This window comes from Uloborus diversus, chromosome 3 (assembly GCF_026930045.1).
Source record: "Uloborus diversus isolate 005 chromosome 3, Udiv.v.3.1, whole genome shotgun sequence".
Taxonomy (NCBI): Eukaryota; Metazoa; Arthropoda; class Arachnida; order Araneae; family Uloboridae; genus Uloborus; species Uloborus diversus.
In genome coordinates this window covers 192893574-192920262 of record NC_072733.1, presented here as the reverse complement: position 1 = coordinate 192920262, position 26689 = coordinate 192893574, and the positions used below count along the sequence as shown (strand labels likewise).

Below are 26689 nucleotides of genomic sequence, written 5' to 3'. Positions count from 1 at the left end.
TTGAAAGCCTTTAAGCGAAAAAAAAAAAGAAAAAAAAAAAAGAAAACAAAACAAAAATTTTGTATTGTGGCATTTTTCTTCCAAATGAGTGATATACTTAATTTAAATAAATTTTAAACTGAATAATTCAATATTCTATAGTGGCGATGGTTTTACATTGAGTCAAAAAATTGGAATATTAAACAGAAAATAAAAATTAAAAAATAAAATTAAAAATATGAGTACTTTGTCACGTCACCTTCACCTAGAATCCCAGTTTAAATCCTTTCAGGCATTAATTCCACCAGCTGTTTATATTCATCACTGCTGATACTGTTCCATGCAGTCTTATATGCAGCAATGAGTTCAAACCCAAATTTGTTGATTTGAACGAAGGCCCAAACTTTTTTTTTTTTGCAATGTAAAAAATTTAATATGATTGAGATCAGGAGAGTTATTTGGTCAATTTAATTTTTTAAATCCTTCTTTCTGTTAGTCATGTCCGAGCCCATTTAAAGGTGTGACACAAAGTGGAATATTGTTATAAGATAAATGTGTCACTCGAGAAATCTTCAGAGGAGGTTATCATGTACTACACCTGTATATATTGAAACACTGAGGAGTATACACATCGTTTTGAGATACATAATTGTCATGTTATAGCAGCACTCATGTCCCCCATACCATAAAAAATGTCACACATTTGACGAAGCATCTTACACACATTTCTCAAATTTCTAAATGCCAAACCCGAACACGTCCTTTGTCAACAGATATTTAAAACATAAATTTATAACTAAATAAAAGTTCCCCAATCTTGTTGTCCTCCGACGAGCTTCTTTGCACCAGGAGAGCTGTGCATGTCTCCGCTTCCAGTTCATCTTTAGTTTTACTTTGGGGACAGCGATAGAAACTCAAGTTTATGCACTTGTATATGTGCAGTTGACTTTAATGTGACATCATCAAATTTTCCAACATTTATTAATGAAAGAAAGTTCTAACCCTTACAGGCTCGGGTCATTAAAATTTTAGAAATATAATTAAAAAACACAATGGATGGGATAAATTGGTTATCTGGACATAGATTTTACAGTCAAAATTTTTTTAAATTCACCCCCTCCAGCTGGGGGTGGTGTCCCCTATTGTGACCACCGCCCTCCTAGAGCAGAAATTGTTTTCTGAAGTGGTTATGTTTACCTCGTATGACAATTGGAGTAATTTCAAATATTTTAAGCTCTTAAGCATTTTTACTAATTATTTCAATAATTTATGCCATTAAAAATATTTAGAACACAAAATTCAATATTTTTACTATAAAAATTCCAAGATAAAGATGAAGTAATATTCAAGAAAGTTCATATAGATTATATAAAATTATCTAAATAAGCAACTTAAAATGTTAAAAATATTTTTGGCACATTGTTCTTGCTTTATGTGCATTCCTTTTGTGCTATAAAATATTAAATGAAAAAATACGACTGTATAATACCATTTACAGAAAAAATAATATCAAAGCTGATAATAAAAAAAGTATACAACTGTCTGGTAGGAAAAGCAGATCTCAAATGTGTGCAGTCATGGACCTTCAAATTCACCTGTTCTGGGTCAAGAACCCAAAATAAATATACAAAAGCCCATTGTAAACTATTCGTTTGGTCCTCCTTTTCTGAAATGTATCAAATTACATCTTTCACCCACAACAGTGAGATCAATGCTCTAGACGGGCGGTGTCCACATTTGGGGACACCTGGAAAGAAACTTTGTTTATGCATTCAAAAATGAACTCGAATCTTTTGCAAAATTATGATTGATTAGCTCAGGATTCCTGAGGGAAAATGGTTGACTAATTTAGTTTATAGTGTAAATTTTAAAATCTTGAAAAAAATATTGTATTTGAGCTTGAAAATCGAGGTATTTTAAATAAGAAATTAAGCCAACAAAAGGAGTCATATTTAATAGTGCTGCCATCTGTGTGCATTAAAGAGAAATAGAAGCAACTAATGCAGCGATTTTTGGAGTTTTAAAGAAAAAACTTTTTTTTAAAGAAATTTTTAAAATTGGTGTCCTTTTTTGTGACCACCACGCCGGAAAGGGTTAAAGCAATTATTTCAGACCATTTGCTATAGTTTGCTTTCCTCCGACAGTTTATCCAAGCTTTCCATCACCTTTACTTTGGGAAATTTTTATTTAGCTGATTCTTTTATGATCCTTTAAAATATTCCATACAGTAGATTGCAAATCATTCATTTGACCTCAGACACATACTATAATTATTTTCAGCATTAAATAATGATACAATGCACAATTCAGTTGTGTTCAAAATATAATTTTGAGGACCCATTTTCTGCAAAAGACTATGTTTGATTTTCCAAACGACAAGCTTTAAATTGTTACACACTATTTGTTAACAGCATGCAAATGTTTCCTCTGATTTTCAAATTCATATTGAATGAATTGATTTTTCTCGTTTTTTAATCCAAGTAAAAGAATCAAAATAATTTTTAGATATGTTAACCACAGTTAGGTTGTTAAAATAAAGTATGCAAAAATGTTGAAAATTGCTTTGTCATTTCCTGAATAACATGCGTAACTCTTTAAATTTACATGCTTCAATTTTTTTATTCTGAAAATTAAATTTCAAAAAAAAAAAAAAACACTTCTGAATAATTAAGTGTGCAAATATGCAACAGTACTTAGAAAATACAGGGTGATTATAATTAAAGTTCCACTTTCAAAACGCTGTAAAATTAAAACCACTGGTCAGAATGACGTCAAACTTCAACGGAATATTATCGAAGAAGGGGGGAACTTGATGACAGAAGAAAAATAAATAGTTGGAATTTTTAGCAATAGATGGTGCTGTAAGCATCATAATTTAATAGTGGTTGACTACAAATGACAAATAAATCATAAAATATTACCTAATGTGTAAACTATACATTAAAACACTGTACTACTCAGCGTGAAAAAGGCTATTGGTGTGATACTGTTAGTTAAGTAAGCCCATCCAACACGGACAGGTCAAATCACATCGGATGGGAAAAATCGGTTTTTAATTGTCCTGAGGCCAAAAACCACATAAAAAGCATCAGTTAAAATGAAATAGGTCTTTAATTTTCGTGAGACTGGTGCAAATATATTCAATATAATGTTCCCCATTTTCTGTAACAAGTTGAAATCGAGAAACAGCATGTTCCACAACTGATTGAAGTTTTTCCGGGGTCACGTTTAGAATGTGTTGCGCAATGCATGCCTTTAGCTCAGCAAAGTTTGCAATCGGAGCACTGAGCACAACAGCTTTCTGATAGCCCCATATCCAGAAGTCGCACGGGTTAAGATCAGGTGATCGGGACGGCCAGGTCTTTCATTGCGATGGTGAACTTCTCAGATGCGGAATGATTAAAAAAACGTGTATTTGGCGTTTTTATAACAACTTCAATGAGTCGGGAGCATGACAGGTGTTTTGATTTACATATTCTGACACTTGCAGCGCCATCTATGGCTAAAAATTTTAACTATTTATTTTTTTTCTCATACGTTTTCCCCCTTCTTCGATAATATTCCGTTGAAATTTGAGGTCATTCTGACCAGTGGTTTTATTTTTACAGCGTTTTGAAAGTGGAACTTTAATTATAATCACCCTGTATATCATGTTTCATGCATTATTTATTTATTTACTTACTTACTTATTTATTTGTAATTCTAAAATAGATGTATAAGAGAGATTTTCTCGGGACAAATTTCTAACATGATATTTTTAGAGGAGAATTAATAGCTAAAAAGAATGTAATTTGTTACAGATATTTCTTTCAATATTCCTCTATCTTAAATTTTGATATTGGTGGGAACATATAAAGAAATGCAACCTAGATATTCTGTGGAGCAGAGAATAGCATGGAATGAGCCAAATAGTGTGGACTGTAACAACATTTATTCCAGTTTAATTCAGCGTTTTTACATAGCATCAACTTCTTGTCTTCTCGTCCAAACAGAAGTTAAGCTCGCAACGTTGTAATATATACAGTTCCATGGTAAGATGCTTCTTCGCTAAAGGCGATGAAATGAAGAATACAGTAATGGTACCACAAACTTACTCAAATCAAACCAGGAAATCATACGATAGTAAAATAATGGGAAAATATAAATAAATAACAATTAAAAGAGCATAGTAAAAATGGTTTTGGATGCATAAATTATTTCTTTTTGTGTCCCCAAAATTGAAGTAAGAGGTCCTAAAAGGCTCAAAATTGTGAGAAAAGTTGCCAAATTTAGCAAGCTTTGGTAAGTAATAGAAGACATCTTTCACACTTTGTATATGGATGTCCTGCCACATGCAGACGGATAAATTCCATGGTATTTTCAATTTCTTGCTAAGGCTTTAAATTTGACATTTTTCTTAAAATTTCAGCAGACTTCTTATATCTCGATAAGTCCTTATATCTCGATAATGGGATGAAGAGAGCAAATAATTTTTGCATCGAAAAGATGTTTTAATACGCTCTTTCAATTCCTACTGATTCACTATGTTTCTTTTTATTCATTATTACACTATTTGAGTGGTTCCCTGATAAGAAGCACAATGAATTTTTTTTAACTATAAGGAAAACCAGGGAGAGCAGAACTCAAATTAAAAAAAAAAATCACCCGAGTTTTTCAGGTATCCAGATTAAATGCTTCAGAGTGTATTTGGCTATTAATTGCAAAATTTATCAAAACTTGTTCTTATGTAGTTTTAGTAAAGTTTGAAAGGCATACGGTTCTGAGTCAACAGATTAACGAACGCAGGATTGAAGATATCTTTAAATCACAAATATTTGAGAAAAATTATACATGAATACAATCTTTGCCTCCCTTACTCTCTCTCTCTCTCTCTCTCTCTCTTTTGCAAGTCATTCAAGATTTCAAATAAAAGACAGTAATAAATGATACTTAAAAAAACAATATAACCAAAGAACAAACTACCATATGAAGTCAAATGCTATAAAAAAATTAATGATACAAAACCAGAAGAATAAACTTCCTGTACTTACAGCTATATCTGAATCTATATAATCCTCAAAACAAGAAGTCTGCCTTATAACCCACTGAATTTCTATCTTATGCACTACTTCAGAATCACAATTCACTATAAATAAAAGAAATAAAACCAAAGAATAAGGTTAGAACACTAATTACGAAGTAATACATTAATAGCAGACAGGTATACAAAATCTGTATTAATTATGCAGCTAATAATAATATCAAATACATAAAACAAATAGAAATAATGTCCTTTATAAGTTAATGTACATAGCTCCAGAGCTCCCAACTTTTATTCACTTTTGCGCTCATTTAATTTTTGAAACAAGACTTCATAAACAAGAGCATATAAAATTTTAAAAATATTCTCACTCCTGAAAATTGAATGATGACACATAAATCCAAATACCTGGAAATAATTTTCAAAGTTCCAAAAATAGACAAATATGGAGTTAGCTTTTGCATGTGAAGATTTATCCCCCCCCCCCCACCCAAATGGTAGTTAAAGTAGTAAGTAAAGTAGTAGTTAAGTAGTAAAGGTAGTTAAAGAAGCGGCAATAAAAAATGTGTCATTGATGGACATATGCATATGTTTTGCAATCTTTCTGCATCTGCAGCATGAATCAATTATTTTTATTTTTTCTGTTTCAACTATTCATTGTGCACAATGTGGATAAAAAGAATTTACTTTAATTTTCATTAGAAACTTTTTAAAAAAAATATAAAATGGGCTCCCAAAATCATTTACAGGTGAGTTTTTAGCAGCTATAAAATAAACTTTCAATTGTTGATTTTAGTTAATTTTCTACATTACTTTTTACATTGTGCAGAGTTTTATAACCAATACTTAAGTCTTAACTATTGGAAAATATTAAAAACAAGAAAAGAAATTAAATTAGTAAAAATTACATTTTAAAAGATTTTTTTTTATCTCATAAATTAATGCTCCTCCTGTCAAGGGCAAACTAGATAAAAGAAGAAAATTTGTTGCATTGTATGGAACAACTTGAGTGAAGAAACTAAAAATAAAAGGAATTTTTTTGTCCTTTTGATTACATCAATTTTTAACCATAGTTTAGTACAGGGTGGCGACAGGAACTGTCAAAAAAAGTTCCCTGACTTTTCCCTGATTTCCCTGATTAAGTTCACCAAATTTCCCTGATTTACGTTACCAAGGAAACTGGTTTTCTTTCTTTGCTATACTTGAAATCCATTGTATGTTTGTACAAAATGCAGTATTTTAAACGTTTTAAGTTGTGTAAAGTTGTTGAATTAAAGATATCTAGTAAAAAGATGCTACTTTTTTTATAAAATAATTTAAAAAAATATATCAAGTCAATTTTTTGGGGAAAAAAACCCTACAAAACAGTATATTAAATTTTTCTTCATGGAAAGATTATAGAAAATTAAAAAAAAAAGTAATTGAAATTATTTTGAACTAAATTTTCAAACAGTATAATAATTGTTGCAAGAATAACAAGTAACAGTGAAAGAATAAAAGTAATGTAGTTATTGTTATATAACTAATTGACATATTTATGCAAAATAGATGAAACCATTTGACATCCATTCATAAAGAGCTTTTCTCTAATCAAGAACATAGGTTTTAATGAATGAGTACAGCATTTTAACAGTAAACAAATAAAAATATTTACTTAAGTAAACACAAGTTAACTCTATTTCAAATGATTTCAGTATGTATCGAAAAAATTCTTAGATTGCTTTTGTAACAAACAACTTTGAAATGCAAAAAAAAAAAAAGCGATTAGTTAATTTTAAAATATATAAAAGAAGAATAAATACAACTTGGTTATAAAATAAAAGGATCACTTAAGTCTGAAGAAAGAAAATCTTTATAATCTGCGGTGACAACAAATAGTATAACGGAAAAAAACAAAGTTTTTTTTAATTGAAAGTTCAAGTTTAGCAATTAAATTAAAAACGTAAAGAAGTAATAACTTTTAAGCTTTTATCAGTATTAAATTCAAAAACCAAAGATTTCTTCTTGAAATCGTGATTACAGTATGCTAATTACTTCGAGACAATGGAATAAAGACAAAGGAGCTAAGACCTTTCTTCCTCTTTGCCTGTATGGTTGTTTATTTTACGTAGCATTGAAAGCGTGAAAGGAAATTTCACCCTAGGTAAAATAAACAACCTAACAGACACAGAAGCAATCTTCATCCTGTGGTTTAATAAGTAAGATTCAATATTTTGACGTTGAGGAAAAAAGATGCACAAATATGCGGCGGTGTATAATCGCACCTCATTAATTTTACTTTTTTTTTTGAACACATAATTGGCGGAAAATGTGTAGGGAATTAGAGTACTTAATTTTGTAAAGCAAACAATTTTTTTTTCTTCATAAAAATCAATTTTCCCTGATTTTTTGTAATTTTTTCAAAATTCCCTGATATTTCCCTGACTTTTCCCTGATTAATAAAGTTCCCTGACTTTTCCCTGATCTCCCTGATCTGTCGCCACCCTGTAGTAGTCTAATTCTTGAGAAGATTTTAAGAGAGCATTTCTGAGTATATCTATACTAATATTATAAAGAGAGAGGGCGGATTTTTGCATGTTTATATGTTCAAGGTAATTTTTGGAACCATTGCAAATATTTGAAAAATTATTTCACTATATGAAAGGTGCATTCTTACTGAACTGACATAGGTTATAAATTATGCATATTTGTACTTATACTAATTTTTTAAACCAATAAATTGTCTTCGTCACCAGTTTATGTTTCATACCGTTTTATTGTTATAAACCTAAAAACAAACACCGATTGTCCAGCATCAGCTGTTACGAATTGCCGTAAGAGGGCGTATTCCTCACCTATTTAAGCAAAGTTGTCTTGTATCTTTTGGTTTATGCTGTTATGTTATGCTTATGTTGGTGTGATGTTATGTTACATCAGTTGAAGGGAGCCGCCAGCCCTCATAATACTGGCAAGAACGAGCACTGCCTCGTTATCTTCATTCTCTTTTAAGTTTTAAATAAAAGTTAGTTTTTAAATTAGTGTTGATTTTTGGAACCACCGATAAAGCTACATAACCAAATTTTATATAGTGCATTACGGCCACGAATGGAGCTGCTATGAATTTGAGTAGAAGAGAATGTACAGTGAATTAAAGCTTCTACAGAAACTAAGGTAGGCTCATAAACTTCATTATTCAGTTTATCTCAAGTTTCTATTGTACGAAAATAAGTTTAAAAAATGACTTCATTCCAAGAATTGGAAAGCGATAAGTTTCAAAAACTTACAGCAAAGAGAACTGTTTTGCGAAGGTTAACTACTCAATTAGTCAATCAAATTGAGCAAAAGTTGAAACATGTAGGTGAAATTGATGAAGCAGAATTACGTGACGATTATGAACTTTTAATTGCAAGGTCTAACGGATTGACAGCGCTTGATAGCGAAATGTTAGAATTTATTGAACTCGAACAAATAGAGAAAGAAGTAACTTTAAATTATGAATACGAAGCTAAATGCCTAAAGTTTTCTAAAAGAATATTGCGTCATTTAGAAGATAAAAATAAAGGCAGTCGAAATTTAAGTTCTTCAAACAACCTAAGTACAAATGCTAGAATTAATGAAAACTCTAGACAAGGTTCAGTTAAATTACCTAAGCTAGTTATAGAATAGTTCTCAGGAGATCCAAAACATTGGCAAAGTTTTTGGAACAACTTTGAAAGCACAATAGACAAAAATGAAACAATTTCAGAAGTCGAAAAATTTGCGTATTTAAAAGCCCTTTTAATCGGTCAGGCAGCTAATGTTGTGTCTGGATTCGATCTTTCAAGCGAAAACTATGATAATTGTAAAGAAATGCTAAAAAATAGATTTGGCAAAAGAGACATCATAATTAACTCTTTTATGAACAAAATAATTAATTTGGAAGAGGTTAAGAGCTCTTCCAATGTTCAAGCGCTACGGAGAATTCATGACGAAATTGAAATCACTTTTAGAAATTTAAAGGCAATGAATGTAGAATCTAAATCCTTCGGACTCTTATTAATGCCTATTTTGCAAAAAAAAGCTACCTCATGATTTAATACTGCAATTTAATAAGCAGAGAGAGGACGGTGATATTGAAATTTCTGAATTCATTTTATTTTTAAAGAAAGAAGTGGAATGGCAGGAAATTACTTTAGCAGCACGTAATGAAAATAAAGCTTTGACAATTTCTAAAGGTTATAGTAATCAAAAGAATGTTAGTATAAAGTACGATAGAGATATTTGTACAGCCAATGCATTGAATACTTCCGTAAATCAAGTATGCATCTTCTGCCAAAATGCGCATAGTTCCTACAAGTGTAACATTCGTGCAACGGAAAAAATAAAACAGCTTAAAACGGATAACAGATGTTTTAAATGCTTTAAGAAATTTCATTTGAGTAGGGTTTGTAATGATAAGAGTGTTTGTTTCAAATGTAATGGGAAAAATCATCATGAATCGATTTGTTTCGGAAATAGTGACGAACGTTCTAACTCAAATAAATCTTTAGAGCAACTTAAAACTTCGGAAAATACTTTAGTCGCTTCTAATTCAAATAATGAATCTGTAGTTCCTAACGTAAATGCAAACGCTTTTGTTTCTCAGAACTATAATAATGCTTTGAGCGCGAAAATTGTATTGCTACAAACGTGTACTGTAGTAATTTGTACAGAATCAGACTCGAAAACTACGCGTGCAATTTTGGACCAGGGTAGTGAACGTTCTTTCATAAAAGACACTTTGGTTAAATCTTTGAATTTGAAACCCATACACACTGAGAAACTCAGTTTTCGCATTCGGAGCGGAAAAACACATCGTTAAAAATATCCTGCGGTAATAATTGAACTTTGCGACAGGGAGTTGAAAAACAAAATAAGATTAGAATGTTTGGTAACCGACACAATTTCCTCATGTCCTGTGAAGGGTCCAAGTTTACGCTCGCTCGAAAAAATACAGTGCTTGGGACTAAAGCCGGCCGATGTTGTAGATAACGTCTCCGATTTAGGACATTTGGGGGTATTAATTGGGGCCGAGAAATTTTGAGATGTAGTGTTTACAGCGAGAAAACGCATAAATAGAGATCTTCAGGCCGTTAACTCTATATTTGGGTGGTTTTTAGTGGGTTTAGACAGAAATATGTTTAAAGCAAGCCAACTTTTCGAAGCATTCAAATGTATCGGTAGGAAATGCAATTTTTTTAAATGATTTAAAAATATTTTGGGAATTGGATGGGTATAATTGAAGAATCTAGTAAATATTCGAAAAAGACGAAGATTTAATTCATCGCTTCGAAACACAATTGCGATTTGTAGACGGGAGATACGAATGTAAATTACTTTGGAAAACCACAACTGACGGTCTCGAAAATAATTTTGAGGTAACTAAAAGACGCTTTGAAACTTTAAAACAAAAACTTGATAAAACTCCAGAAATATTAGCTAAGTATAAGGAAATAATAGAACAGCAGTTAAACGAAAATATAGTTGAGAAATGCGCTAATGAAATCAAAGATAAAGATTATTATATGCCCCACAGAGCAGTAATTCGTAATAGCGAAACGACGAATGTTCGTATCGTATTTGATGCATCTTCTAAATCTGAAAATTGTAAATCCTTAAATGAGTGTTTAGAAATTGGTCCTAACTTGAATCCGTCCGTTCTTGATATTATTCTTAGGTTTCGGGAACATGAAATAGCATTTAGTGAAGACCTAGAAAAGGCGTTTTTGATGATTGGGATAGCTAAACAAGATTGGGATTTTTTGAGATTTCTCTGGTTTGGGGAATCAAACGAACAGTTCAAAATTTTGCGTATGTGCTGCACGCCGTTCGGTACCAGTATTAGCCCATTTATACTAGCCGCTACTATTAAATATCATATTAAAAAATATAAAAATAAAAACCCTGATGTATTTGAAATGCTTAATTCATCAATTTATGTAGATGATTTGTTTTATGGTGCCAAAACGGTAGAAGATGCATACAAATTGTCTGTAGATGCAGTAAATATTTTCTGTGACGCGGGAATGAATTTGAAAAAATTGAAATTGAATTCAAATGAACTTAATGCTTTGTGGCTCAGGGATAATATTAAACAGGACGAAAATTTGAGTAAGAAATCAAAATTTTTAGGCATGAATTGGAATCCCATTAATGATTCTATCAATTTAGAGCTAACTGCTGTAATTGAATCTGTGAAAAGCAAACTAGACGACACAAAAAGGACAGTTTTAAGAACTGTAGCTAAAATATTCGATCCAGTGGGATTTCTTCAACCTTTTACTGTGCGGATGAAGGTATTGTTACAAGATATTTGGCTGTTAGGTCTAAACTGGGATGAAAGTCTTCCTAGTGCTTTAAAAGGAAGGTGGAATAATTGGTGCTCAGAACTTGAGTTCTTAAAAAATCCGACTTTCCCGAGGAAATTTTTCAGTGAGGCTGATTGCACGGAACTGAGCATTCACATTTTTTGCGACGCCTCTCCTAGAGCATTTGGAGCGGTTGCTTATTTTAGATACACTAATAGTTACAGGGAGATTAAAACTTCCTTCATAATGGCCAAGGGTAGAGTTGCACCTTTGAAAACTTTATCCTTGCCAAGATGTGAGCTAATGGGAGCACTTATAGGTGCTCGATTAGCAAAATATTTGAAAGGCATTTTTCCAAACTTAACCGAAATCTGTATTGTTGGAGCGATTCAACAATAGTACTACACTGGCTAAGAAGATCTCCAAATGAGTGGAAGCCCTTTGTTAGCAATCGCGTAGCATAAATTCAGGCAATTTGCAGTCCAAATCAATTTTTCTACTGCGATTCAAGAAATAATCCAGCAGATATGTTAACAAGAGGAGAACAAGCTGAAACAATGGCTTCTAGTCCACTGTGGCGAAATGGACCTAGTTGGCTTACCGAATCCGAAGAGTTATGGCGAAAGAAAATAGCAGAGTTCAACGAGGGAGAGATGTCCATTGAAAGGAGAAAATCGCGAAACGTCCTACAAATTTCCGCTAATAGTGAACCCAAGCAATCTGAAAGTTCACTATTTGATTTAGATGAATTCGGCACTCTGAAGAAAGTGTATCGTATTACCGCATGGATAATGAAATTCATCAATAACTGCAAATAAAAATCTGAGAAGTTGTGTGGATCAATTGCAGCAGAAGAAATTATGACTGCCGAAATATTTTGGAGTAAAACCACACAAATGGAACACTTCAAAAAGGAAATTGAAACCCTATCCGATGGAAAGAATATAGACAAAAATTCCAGCCTATATTTGTTGCATCCTGAAATTGATGAGAATGGTCTTCTGCATTTAAAGGGGTGAATACAGTTCACAGATTGTCAAGAAGCAGCAAAGCACCAATTGATATTGCCATCAAAGTGCAAATACGTGGAACTTTTAACAATGGATGCACACGAAAGAGTATTTCATTCTGGAGTAGATGCCACACTAACACATCTCGGTGAAAAGTTCTGGATCATTAAAGCACGACAAAGAATTAAAACGGTTCTTCACAAGTGTTTGATTTGTAAAAGATTCAACGCGCGTCCAGAGGCTCAGGTTGTAGCGCCACTCCCTGCAGATAGAATAATTGAGTCACCACCCTTTGCAGTAACTGGACTCGATTACGCAGGACCCTTTTATTGCAGAGAAAATAATGACAAACATTATTTGCTTTTATTTACGTGTGCAGTTACACGAGCGATCCACTTAGAACTGGTACCTTCCATGAACACTGAATCATTTTTACTGGCCTTCCGGCGCTTCATATCTCGACGAGGACTGTGTAATACAATTTATTCTGACAATGCAAAGTCATTTAAACGAGCAGATATAGAGTTGAAAAAAGTATTTAAATGCTTTGGTCATCCTTCTGTTAAAGATTTATTTTCACATTACAATATAAAATGGAAATATATTGTAGAAAGAGGTGCATGGTGGGGAGGATTCTGGGAGAGAATGGTAAGAACAATTAAAACAAGCTTAAGAAAAATTGTTGGGCGCTCATCGCTCTCTCTCAATGAACTTGAAACTGTGTTTATTGAGATTGAAGCAATAATTAATTCTCGACCCATTACTTACGTATATGATGATCCCTCAAAACCCTCTCCCCTCACTCCTGCACATTTTTTAGTAGGTAAGCGATTGTTATCCCTCCCTCCAATGAGAATTTCAAAGGATGATTTATTAGGATCTAGAAAATCCACAGTTAAAAAATTTAAACATCAGCAAAATGTGTTAAATCATTTTTGGAATCGCTGGCAAAAAAATTATCTATTAATGTTAAGATCTGCTCATGTGTGTCAGCAAACTTCAAAAAATAAGGAATTTAAGCCTAATTATGTCGTTTTAATCGAAGATGATCGTTACCCAAGAAATATGTGGTCTTTAGGGAAAATTACTGAAATTTTTCATGGCAGGGATAACAAAGTGCGTTCTTGTTCGATCAAAACTAAAACAGGAATTATCAGAAGACCTGTTCAACTAATTTACAACTTAGAGCTCACTTGAGCAAATAGACTTAAGTTTGTGCACAAAATTTAAAAATTTTAGTAAGCATATTAAAATTGTTTGTTTAAGTGTATTTGAATCTGTATTGTGTTAATAATTGTTGTTTATATTTTGACAAGGTAGTCAAGAAGAAATGTTATGTTTATCATTTATGTAGATGAAAACATTAGATGTCCTATCTGGTAAGTTTGTAAACTCTAAGTAGAGTTTAGGTGGGGAGTGTTACGAATTGCCGTAAGAGGGCGTATTCCTCACCTATTTAAGCAAGTTGTCTTGTACCTTTTGGTTTATGTTGTTATGTTATGCTTATGTTGGTGTGATGTTATGTTACATCAGTTGAAGGGAGCCACCAGCCCTCATAATACTGGCAAGAACGAGCACTGCCTCGTTATCTTCATTCTCTTTTAAGTTTTAAATAAAAGTTAGTTTTTAAATTAGTGTTGATTTTTGGAACCACCGATAAAGCTACATAACCAAATTTTATATCAGCAGTAGCAAGAAGAGTTGAAGGTTCTCTCTGAGCTGAATGCCAAGGGATGGAAACACGTGAAAGAAAATAATATTACAATGTCCGCATAAGAACCCCCAAAACCTTCACATGCATTTGAGGATGCAGAGGAAAAGGTAAATATCATTCTATTAGCTTTGTAAATTGCAAACCATTGAGAGTCGAAGAATGTCTAGGCATCAAAATTTATTTAAATAAATTATAACTGAGATTCGCTTGAAGTAAATTAGTACTTGAATCCAAGTAGTGCAGATAGACGATATTAATTCGTGCTTCTGAAATGTAATTCTCATGCATTTCAGCCTATCCTTTAAGGTTTTTAAATCTATATTAATATTATAAAGAGAGAGTATTTATTTCGTATGTTACTATGTTCCGGGTAATCTCCGGAACCACTGCACCTATACAAAAAATTCCTTCTTTGTATGAAAGGCACATTCTTACAGAGTGACATCTACACTAATATTATAAAGAGAGAGAGCAGATTTTTGTGTTTATATGTTCGAGGTAATCTCCGGAACCACTGCAACTATTTAAAAAAATCTTTCACTGCATAAAAGGTGCATTCTTACTGAGTGACATAGGCTATAATTTATGCATATATGTATTCAAAGTATTTTTTACACCAATAGTTTGTCTTCGCTACTGGTTTTTGTTTCGTACTGTTTCGTTTTTATATACCTAAAAACAACCCGACTGTCCCCTATCCGCAATGGCAAAATGGACGACCGTTCACTTCGAACTGAATGATGAGGTTTGGGAACACGTGAAAGAAGTAAATATCACAATGCCAGCTTGAGAACCGCTGAAACCTTTACATGTACTTAATGCTGCAGAGGATAAGGTATATAGCATACTTTTAGCATTGAACATTGCAAACCAATTACAGTCACAGAATGCTAACGCCTCAAAATTTATCCAAAAGAATTATAACTGAGATTCTCTTTGAGCAAATTAGTGTTTTAATTCAAGTAGCACAAATAGAGGATATTAGTCCATGCTTCTAAAGGTTGTAATTTTGCATGCATTTTAGGCTACCTTTTAAGGTGTTTTATTTATACTAAAATCAAAATAAAAACATCCGCTAATGAATCAAGTACATGTAGTTTAGCAAATTTTAAACTTAAAGAGTAAAGCAAAGTCAAGAGTTAAAACAATGATGAACAAATTAAATTCAATAGGAAAGAAATTGACAAAGAAGAAAAAGAAATTAAAATATTTGGAGAAATATTCTTCATGATCGTATTGAGACATTTAAAATGATATAATAAAAGAATATTGCTCACAAATATGATATCAGGAAGAAATTTCCAAAAAAAAAAGTAGCGGCATGTGAAAAAAGTAATTTTTCAGAAGAAAACGAGTACAAGAGGTTGAGAAAGGCATTCTGGGATTGAAAAAGACTCAACTCTTAGTCAAATTACAATATTTATCCTATTAGCCAATCTTAATTTTGTCACGTAAGAATTCATTTAGAACATTTTCTTGGTCCAACATATTTCCAAAGTCTTTTGACAGTTAAAGGTCTTGCCGACCTTTCAAGCAGCAAGTATAGAAGTTGGTCTTATAGAGGACCATAAACCTCGGAAACTAAGCCTTTTTGGTACATCTAACTTTCTTACTTCGCTTTTAAGCAGAGAGAATTGTTTATAACTATTTTAACTTTTATGTCAACTTTTAGATCCTATTGCTATATGGCAAACATTTCAAAAAGGTCTTTATGATGACATATTGCAAGGAGAATATCAGCAGAAATACTATGATGGTCGTTCAATGTTAAATGACACACTAAAAAAAATTCCGTAGCGTTGCTGATTATTTTGGTGGAATTTTTCGGGATTTCCCAGGATTTTATTCTCTTCCTGGGAAAAATCAAGTATCTTTGTCAAAAAGTTTCCTGGATTTCTAAAAGTTCTACGAATGTGTACTTTTCAATTGTAAAAAAGTTTTTGCTACCAGTATAAAGGTTAACTAAATGTATTTAATAAGTCCATTAGCTTCAGCTCGACTACGGTCAGTCCAGAATGACTGAGCTTCTAATAAGAACAAATAAAACTCTAGATTCCGTAGCTCCACAAGCAAGTTAGATTTATGGTACTCGCTTGCAATTTTGTCATTGCTGTGGAAATTATTGTAAAAAATCTTTTGGAGCTCTTCTGGCGAAGCAGGAAGGTGCAAAGCTATTATATTACACCTAAGGGATACACACTATATAAGAAGAGCTGACTTATCTGACATTTTGGTTCCAAAATTTCAGAGGCACAAAATTACTTTTATTAAAATACTTTGTTGCAGAAAACTGGTGCGAAAGCTTTAGCTGAGTTACCTGATTCATTTGAAAATATAAATCCACAGTTTTAGTTGGATTTCTTCCAAATTCGGCACAGAGGTAAATTATTGCTTCTGACTTCAGATAGGCTGGTTTTTGGAATTTAGAAAAGATCCAAAGAGGTTAAAGTTTATATTTTTAATCATAAAAAGGCTGTTTTCGACGTAACGAATTTTCATATTTTTATGAGTTTGATCTGAATGAATAGCCTGTAAAAAATGCCCTAAATGAAGTCTCTTCAAAGATTAACTGTAATCGTTAAGTTCGTGAACCTTGGTTCAAAGCAAATGAAAATGTTCAGCATCATATAACCACCAGGAGATTTTTTAAATGCAATCAACACAAAAAGTATACTTAACAGTGGCCGTAAAGTCTATCAGCGACAAGTGCAAACCATATTTGGCAAGAAAGCCGAACGGAAAAGAAATGCTGCTGTTAATTGTTTCTTGAATAGCATCCTGCTAAGCAGGAATGCACTGCGGTATCCGAGGGTTTTACTTGCTTTGGTATTTCCAGAGCAGTAATGGTAGAGCGACATTACGGATCAGTATTTTCCACATGAACAGCCCAGAAAATACCAAAATTAGTTCGGTATCAGTAATTCATTCATTATCTATGTAGAAGCTTCAACATTTCAATGTTGGATGGTCCTTAAAACCAATATGCATATGTTCTTTATACTATTCTATGATTTATGTCGGATCTTTACATAATTCGGTTCAACTAAGTTTAATCGCTGAAGGCTAACAAAGAACAGGTGTAACAAATACTAATTTCTCAAATAAATTGCAAAATAATCATACAGTAGAACCTCGATTATTCGAAGTAATTGAGACCGAACCAACTTTGGATAATCGAAAACTTCGGATAATCGAGAATTCATCTATAATCATCTAGTTTAATATGTAGAGTCGTCGTTCAACTGTTATGGCTATTTTTACTGTTAAAGAAATTAAAATTATAAATGAAAATTAATTTATTTCTGGAACAAAATTTACAATGGTTTAAATGGAAGTTTCATCTGGTGCAATTTCGCCGGCCTTTGCCGTGCAGCTCTATCCCGAAGTTTTCTTAAAATCATGAGTTCAGAGGAATCACACTGTTCCTGTTGTTCCAACCAAGCAAGACCTTTTGCAAAACTCTCAAATGCATCATTGTTACTTATCTTATTTGTTCCAGAATCATTCTCATCTTCATCATCATCATCTTCTTTTGGAGAATTCCGGACTTCTGCTATTAAGTCCTCATCATTGAGCAACTGGAAGCCTGCATCTTCCATGTCATAATTCAACCAATCTGTAATTTCTCTATCACCACAATTTTCAAAGCCTTTCATTGTGCTGAAAACGCTTGAAAACTCAGTAACAATATCTTTCGCAATATCAGTAGCATTTTCATCTGTGCCACTTGAAAAATTCGGCAAAAGTTTTCTCCAACTTCGTCTTAGTGTCGATTGCGGCAAAGATTCCCACGCGTCACTGATCATATAAATGCAGTCTTTGATGTTGATAGTTTTCCAAAACTCAACTATTGAAACTGCACCAGATTCAGAATCTCCTTCAAAAAGTAATTTTCTGATAAACTGCTTTCGGTAACGTCGTTTTAAAGATTCTAAGACTCCCTGATCCATAGGCTGCAGTAGAGATGTTGTATTGGGGGGCAAAAACAAACACCGGATGTTACCAGATTTTAAAGAGTTATGTTCCGGATGAGCTGGACAGTTGTCGAATAACAGAAGTGCTCCATTCAAATGTTTTTTTTCTTGCCAAGATTTCACTGCAGGCACGAAAATATCAAAAAACCACTTGGAAAACAAATTGGAATCCATCCAAGCATTTTTTTGATTTAAATAGTGTACAGGAAGAGCAGATCTGTTTACATTCTTAAAACATCTCGGATTCTTACTTTTCCCAACAACAGCTAGTTCAAGCTTGTGGGAACCCGATGCGTTGGAACAGGCTAAAAGAGTGACCCTATCTGTCATTCTTTTCCTTCCGGGAGCAGAAGTTTCATTTACCGCAGCTAAAGTTTTTTCAGGAAGGGCCTTCCAATACAGTCCGGTTTCATCGCAGTTGTAAATTTGATCTGGGGATAAATTCTCATCTCTTATCAAATCTTCAATCTTTGCAACAAATGAATCAACTGCTGCGACATTTCCAGACAATTTTTTCCCCCTCGATATTGAGTTGCCTTATACCATGGCGAATTTTGAATTTCTCTAACCAGCCACTACTGGCTTTGAAGTCATCAGAACCACCAAGCTTTGAGTTGAGAATCAAAGCTTTTTCTTGAATCATTGGTCCAGATAGGGGTATTCCTTCACATCTTTTCTGCACAAACCATTTGTACAAAGTCGCATCTAAATCTGTATGATCGGCTAATTTCATTGTTTTTCGGAATTTGGCACCTTTCGTGATATCAAACTCAGCAAAACACTTTTTAATTTTTTCCGAGTTTCTTTTCATTTCGCTCACGGTTGACACACCAACGTGAAACTCTTTTGCAAGTTTTGTAACAGCTTCACCAGATTCTAGTCTCGTTACAATATCATATTTTTCCTGTATGGTTAATACGATTCTTTTTCTCTTAATGGAAGCCATCATAAAGAAAACATGAGTTTCAAAAATAAGAAAAACAATGCGTTAGTTCTATCAGATCCCCCGGCAGGTCAAAACTACCAACTTCACTGATAGCACTCAAGAAAATTCTGATCGAAAATGTAGGAGCAGAAAAAGAGAACCCACAGAATAGCACGAAATTTCCGGGAAATTTCGAATTCTGGCCAGCTGCCCAGCCCAACGCGACAGAGAACAGCAAACGGGTTTTCCTTCTTTTCCCTTTTCCTGGAATAGGTTCACAAAGGATAAGTGACACAGAGTGACCTCCCCCTTTTCAAATTCTGCTGCGAAGAAAACTTCTCTGCTCTTGAGATTACAAAAGAGGTGATTCTTTGCACTTGCTTACAATCAGACGGTGCAATAACATTTGATTGTTCTGGGCCTCGGCAGTATGACCTTCCAAATTTCGAAATGACATGTGTTTTTGTTTAGAACAGGAACGCTTGAAAGTAGGGGAGAGTATACTCATACCAAGAATTGAGCTAGTGAGAAGGAATTCCAAACTATTTATCTGCACTCATAGTTTGGAAAAAACGGCTGACATGCAAAAGAAATATGGGGAGAAAAAATTTAAAAATGGATGTTCGTTTAGAGAAAATTTTAGATAATAAAAGGAAAAAAAAAAGAGAATTGAAACCGACTTCGGTTAACGGAGAGTTTCGGTTAATAGAGGTTCGGATAAGAGAGATTCTACTGCATTTGTGCGTAGTAGCGTATCTGGAATTTGTTTTTCAAGGGGGAGGGGGGATGGTCATGACGTTTCTTATATGCACATTAACTACCATACTAGGATTGCCAATGTGTGCTAAAACTAAAGGTTGTGCATCTTTTTTATCCCTAAAACCACACGGAAATATAGTTCGACGGAATTCATACAGTTTACGAGGGCTGGAGTTTTAAGTTTGGAAAAAGTGCAAATAAACATTAATTTAAATTCAAACTGTACTAACTGCAAAAAATTGCTATGTTTTTTATATAAACAAATTTCTTCATTTGAAATTTTATATTACCTTAACGCTCGAGTAATAATACACCTGATGAAGCATCTTCGCCGACTAGCGATAATTTTAAATCTGTTAGCTGGTATGATGCAACTTTTGACAGAGATTACTATTGAAAAAGGCATGATGAAATATTGCTCCACAGTATGAAGTTTTTTCTTCATCGTGAAATAAACTGAACAAAGCTACATTCGCAATTACAAAGCTCAGTTCGATAACTGCTATTGAAAACAATCGAAAAATATTGGAAGTTTGTAGCTACCACTATGCATTTCAACCGTCTTTAAAGAAGTGCTATGACACATGAATGGAAAATTATCACTGTAATAGCTTAAATTTTTTTTAACAGTATAGGGATAAGGTGAAACACTTTGTATCTCACGTGTAACCACAATGGACTTTTTTAACTTCAAGAGATTGTAATCTTCAGTGAGACTTTCGTTTTCTATCACGAACAACAAGTCATAAGAGCAGTCGACTAAGTGCTGTAGATGCATTTGAGATGTAACTATTTTCGATATAGATAGCTTTATGTTACTTGCTCGGTTAGTTTTACTCACAAATGTAATTCTTTTTGCTGCTGGGAGGGGGACTAAGAACAATATTTAGGAGAAAGTTTTGAGTTAAATTTATGGATCAGAAAAAATTTGAATCATTTAAGTTTTACATTTTTAGACTACATTTCAAAACGGAAAATACATTTCGTTTACTTTTAAGCTGTGGATAAGGGGAACAAAATCTGCAACAAGATTCTGTAAAATATAAACAAAAGATTTGTCTATTAGGCAGTTGTAAGTACAAACAAGACTTTTTTTTTTAAATTTCATGGCCTGCAAATAATTTTTAAAAAAATCTAACACGGATAGTGACCAAAATGCGCACGCCTACTTCTTTCTCTATAACGCAGTTTAATTAACGGTTTTTAAATAGTTCGTTCAATAAGTTCACGTCCACTTCTATTTTTATTGTTTTAAATAACTTAAAATAATAACTGTAATGTAGTCAATGGACCCATTCCCACCTCTCATGACCACTCACTCTCAATAAATTAAAATTTTGGTGTTCTCTAAGGCATACTCTGTCTAAAGCAACAAAACTTAAACACGTGCTCTCTCTACCTGCATCAGTGTGAGATATCATGTATAGCATTTACAGCAAGTATTAGGTTTTAAAAATTTGAACAAGAACTTAAATCTTGACAAATTTCAAATCGTTACATGACAGTAATATTACTGTCTAACTATCATTTTTACCTACTAAAATAGAAATTTGATGTCAATATAAGAAAATAAAATGTAGCTGACGTGCGTCTTTTTAGGCAAGTTACACTTATTCAATTCTACTCTATGGCATGGCACTAAATCACCATGGAAAGAGCGAGCAGACACATTTTGTAAAGTTTTTTATAGTAAGTAAACTTTTTCTGCAAAATATGCTTGCCTGAAAACATACAAAATAACCTATCAACTTGGTCGCTTCATTGGAAAAACACCGCCAAAAAATATGTAAAACGGTGTGTTATCGTCTTTTAACAACACAGACTGAATTCTTTATTTTCTGTACGGTGGGTTGTCTGTTTAGCTTTTGGACATTGGGGATGAATATTGTAACTCTGTCCAAGAAGACTATTTTGTATATATTTGTGCCTGATAATAGGGATTGACTTTTTTTTTTGGCAAGCTCACGACTCCTTCTAAGGAAACATTCAATGATTTATTTCTGAATAAAATGTATGTGAAAAGTACTGCTGTATTTTTTGATGTATTGGGGAAAACAAAACCTACAAAGGCAGTACAACGCTTTTCTTTCGAAGCATCACGTAAAAGGTTGTCCCACAAGATGTGCAAAAGACAATCATTTGTCTTTGCATTAAGACAATTTATGTACCGCCCGTCTGATTTAACCTCAGACAACGTACCAGTGGACACTACAGAGCCCAAACAATATTCCTCATACTTTTTTGCTTTAAGTTGATGTTGCTTTTTCGGCAAATGCTTAATTTTCTGTGTTATTTAAAGTATTTTGAAGATTAGAGCCTAGAATGTAATTTTTTACATTCATTTAGATAGAATTCATTCATTTGATTATCCAAAAGATATGTTTCATTGAAAAGCACCTGGGCAACGCCGGGTAATAAGCTAGTAAATAATAAATCTTATCTTAATAAAATATAAATGAATTAATAAACATATTATATGAGGACAAAAGCAGGGTGTGCTGCCGTTGCACAGTGCCTATACACAAGCCACCCTTGATGATGATTGCAGTTATGGTATATTAGTGTTACTTTTAGGTAAAACAAACATTTATATTGGTTATTTTATTATTATTTAAGAGAGCATATGTTGAAATTACAAACTTTCAAAACAATTGAAATGTTTCCAGGATGCAAGAGGACTGAGATCTCAAACACTGTGTGCAGTTTTCAGTGACACATGAGTTCGATGTTGACATGATTCTGATATTGACTTTAGTTTTACTTATACACATTAGATATTGTAAAAATTCACTAGAACTACTAGATATTGTATCAAAAAATTATTACACTGGTCAAAAATAAATCGAAATTTTGCAGAATGAAAAATGTTAGAAAAAAGAAGAGTGATTTCTAGAAAAGCATTAATAAGTTTCCAACAGATTACTAGCTCATTCCTAAATTTATTCTAGTACTGGCTGGTTAAAAATATGCTATACTAGTGGTAGGCAACCCGTCGATCACAATCGACCAGTCGATCCTGAGCCTGTTTTCAGTTGATCACGACAACATTCTGGACCATGATTTATGTCAGATCAACTTGAATAAACAATACTTCTGAGGAAAAAATGGGCCAACTTCTTAATCAATAGTCATTTGAATTCCTTTCCAAACTTTTTTTGAATCGCTGGAAGAACCATAACTTTTAAATTTAATTAAAACTACTTTTTGCCTTTTGTTCTTAAAAAAAATTCCACAAAAGTTACTACATAACTTAATAGAAGTTACAATATAATAGATTATAAACAAAACTTAGCATGGATGTTTTACAAATTTTTAAATTTTAAAAACGTTGTTTTGACTGGGCTGCTGCCAGTTACCAGAAAGGAGGATCATTCCTCCAAAAATCAAAATTGAACTGCTTTGCATAAAAGCAACTATTTTAAAGAATATGCAAATTTAAGTTTTTTAAGAACATAAATGCAGAATTTCAGTTTAAGACTTAATTTTTTATTAATGATATGTGAATTATAACTGAAAAAATATATATTAAAATAAAATGAACCAAAATAATACAAACCAGACATGTAAATGCTAGAATCGGCATACAAAGGCTTTGGAATGCCAAGCAGCACAGAAGGAACCTGTAATGTAAAGAAACATTAATGTGAAATAAAGCTATTGTGAAAACAATAAAACCATATAAGTTCTTTGGGACAGGCCCCAAAATTTCTTTGTATGTCCCTGTGTGTATGTATGTATGTATGTATGTATATATATATATATATATATATATATATATATATATATATATATATATATATATATATATATATATATATGTTTCAGGGATGAAAATTGCCCAAAATCATCAAAAAAAGAGGAAACATTGCGCGGCTTAAAACGTGATTTTTTTTTAAAAAATATTATGCAAGATTACATACATATATTGATCCTATGTTGTCTTTTAAATATTAATAGAAATTTTTTTTTAAATTCTTTTTTACTAGTAGAAATGCTAGCGTATTAATAAGTAAAATAAGCTGGCTTTTGTTTAAGATTTTAATAGATATTACAATTCCATTTACTATTTTCAATTTCCCACAGCCCACAAATAAGATGAAATTAAAACTTTATAATGGGAAGTCTAATGCTATAAACTTCCATAAAATAATTAAACACTCAATACAAGCTGAATCATTAGACAACCATAGTTATAATTATTTCTCCAATTTTGTATTTTTGTATTGACTTTTTAAGTGTACCATTTTGAGCTAGAATGGGAATTATATGCATAATGAAGGAGGTTAAAAGTGGTAAAGGGGACAAGTGGATTTCTTGTGACCTATGTCAGATGTTCTGCTTGTTTAAGGGGAAGGATGAGTCTGAGAAGGATTTCATTTGCACAAATTGTGTTGAACTCTCAGAAATCAGAGTTAGGATGCTTACTTTGGAGGGTGAGTTAGCATTAGGCTGTAGGCGTGTAGATGGGGTAAACACTCCAGAGGGAAAGGGGGAAGTTAGCAAAAAGGAGGTTGGCATTAGCTGTGTGTTAGATAGTGGGAATATTCCAGAATTAAAGGAGGAAGTCAGTAAAAAGGATGTGGGAATTAGCTGTGTGTTAGATAGTGGGAAAATTCCAGAGGTAAAGGGGAAAGTTATTGCTGAGGCGACTAACTGGGAAACAAAGGGTATAATTTTGGGAGATTCAATGGTGCGTGAGGTGGGAAACTCAATAGGCAGAGTTAGACGTAAGGTGGCTAGATGTTGTTTGCCAGGGGCTCGGGTGAGAGATGTAAATAGGGTTGCTGAAAAGAAGGGGGTATTTAATAAAGAGGATGTAGTTACTTTGTGGGTGGGAACTAACGATGTAGGCCATAGTAACAATGATGAGTTTACAAAGGAATGGGATTCCCTGTTGGACAAAGCAACCAACTGTTCGGCAAATGTCCAAGTGGTTGGTTTGTTTCCCAGGTATGGAGTGCATAGGAGTTGGTTAAACCAACGGGCTAGGTGTATGAACCTGGTACTCAAGGAAATTTGCGTTAAGCGTAGTATCAGGTTTATTGATGTGTGGAGTAGATGTAAACGAGATTGGATTGCTAGGGATGGCCTACATCTGAGCTCTACAGGGGTCAAAATGGTTAGTGGTTTGGTTTTAGAGGCTTCAGAATCAAAAAACTAAGTTGGAATGGGGGGCATGGTTTAAGGAGCAGAATTCGAAAGGGTACTAACTATCGGGATTTTAGTAGAAACGGAAATAGGGTGGCTAATAAGAGAAAAGATTTTAACACTTGGGATTCAAACAATTGTGCAGCATTAAATAAAAGTAAGATGGGCTTACTTAAGGTTTTTTATACAAATGCTCGTAGTATTAGGAACAAGAGGGAAGAATTGAAAAGCATAATTATAGACGAGAGGTTGGATATTATTCGAGTTACCGAGACATGGGCTACCGAAAGTGATGATGATTTATTATCTATTGCTGGGTATAATTTGTTTAGACAAGATAGAGTAGGTAAAAGAGGTGTGGGGTTTTATTTTATGTCAGAGACACTTTAATTTGCAATGAATTGGTAATTAATGATAAACCTAATGAGATTGATATGATTTGGATGGAGTTGATTAGTAATAAGGGCAAAAAACTACGTTTGGGGAATATTTATAGGCCACCCAACTTAAGCCAGGGTCAAGACGAACAGATGTTTAGTATTATTAGTGACATTTCTAGCAAGGGGTCAGTCATCATAATGGGAGATTTTAATTTTCCAGGAATTGATTGGAATAATTTTTACCATAGTAATAGCAGAGAAGAGGATTTTTTGAAAGTAATTGGTGACTGTTTCTTAGATCAAATTGTAACTCAGGGTACTCGACAGGACGCGATTTTAGATCTAGTTTTCTGCGACATGGAAGGCTCTGTTCAGGGGTTATGTGTAGGGGAACACATTGGAGATAGTGACCACAACAGTATTAGGTTTGGGATTAAATTTGATATGCACAAAGTAGAGAATTTTAGGTTTGTGCCCAATTTCAGAAATACTGACTTTGTGGCACTTCGGCAGAGTTTGAAAGCAGTTTTTTCTTCTGGATTGGACAATAGCGATGTGAATCTTCAGTGGGCAGAGTTTAAGGAAAATCTAGCAAATACGGTTAGGGATCATGTTCCTTTTAGGAGAAAGGGTGTCAACACTAAAATTTGGCCAATGTGGTTCTCCAGGGAAACTAAAGACGCTCTAAATTACAAGCAAGCTGCTTTTCATAGGTTTAGAGAAACAGGTCACAGTGCAGATAGGCTCCAATATTGTAAGGCAAGGCATAAATTTAAGTATTTGGTACGGATTCAGAAAAGAGAGTTGGAGCAAAGACTGGCAGATAACATAAACAGGAATCCCAAGAGGCTTTTTGCATATGCTAATTCGGGGAAAGTTCGAAATAGTCATATTGGGCCACTGGTTGATGAGCACGGAATTTTAATTCAGGACGATAGTGATATTGCTAATGTTCTTAATAACTTTTTTTTGAGTGTTTTTAACGATAACTGTATCTCAACAGTTGACACCAACAAGACACAAGCTATAGTACAGCTTGAGGACTTTGTATTTTCCAGGGATGACGTTTTACTTCATTTGAAAAAAATTAAAGAGACTAAGGCTCCGGGGCCAGATAATATTTATCCGAAAATTTTAGTTGAATGTGCAGAGGAATTAGCAGATGTAATCGCAAACATTTTCAATGCTTCTTATAATTCGGGGACAGTGCCAGAGGACTGGAAGCTGGCTAACATTACACCGCTCTTCAAGAAAGGGTCTAAAGGGAGTGCAGGAAATTATAGACCTGTGAGTCTAACTTCGGTGGTTTGCAAAATTTTTGAAACATTGATGAAAATTAAGATAGTAAATTTTCTAGAGACTAATAATCTATTGACTAGTTTTCAGTACGGTTTTAGGAAAGGTAAATCTTGTGCAACTAATTTATTACATTTCCAGGGGTCGATCCAGGTTTTATTTTTTGGGTCCCCATTTTG

The 26689-nt window shown here is 33.3% G+C and overlaps 1 protein-coding gene across 1 annotated transcript in view; it reads right to left on the bottom strand.

The window, feature by feature from the left end:
* Positions 1-26689, bottom strand: part of LOC129218482 (transmembrane protein 87A-like) — a 102288-nt gene that overhangs the window by 59314 nt on the left and 16285 nt on the right. The window contains exons 2-3 of the mRNA XM_054852766.1: positions 23243-23306; positions 5010-5104 (exon numbers count right to left, since the gene is read on the bottom strand). Of these exons, the coding sequence (XP_054708741.1) occupies positions 5010-5104; positions 23243-23306 (159 nt within the window). The remainder of the gene's footprint in view (positions 1-5009; positions 5105-23242; positions 23307-26689) is intronic.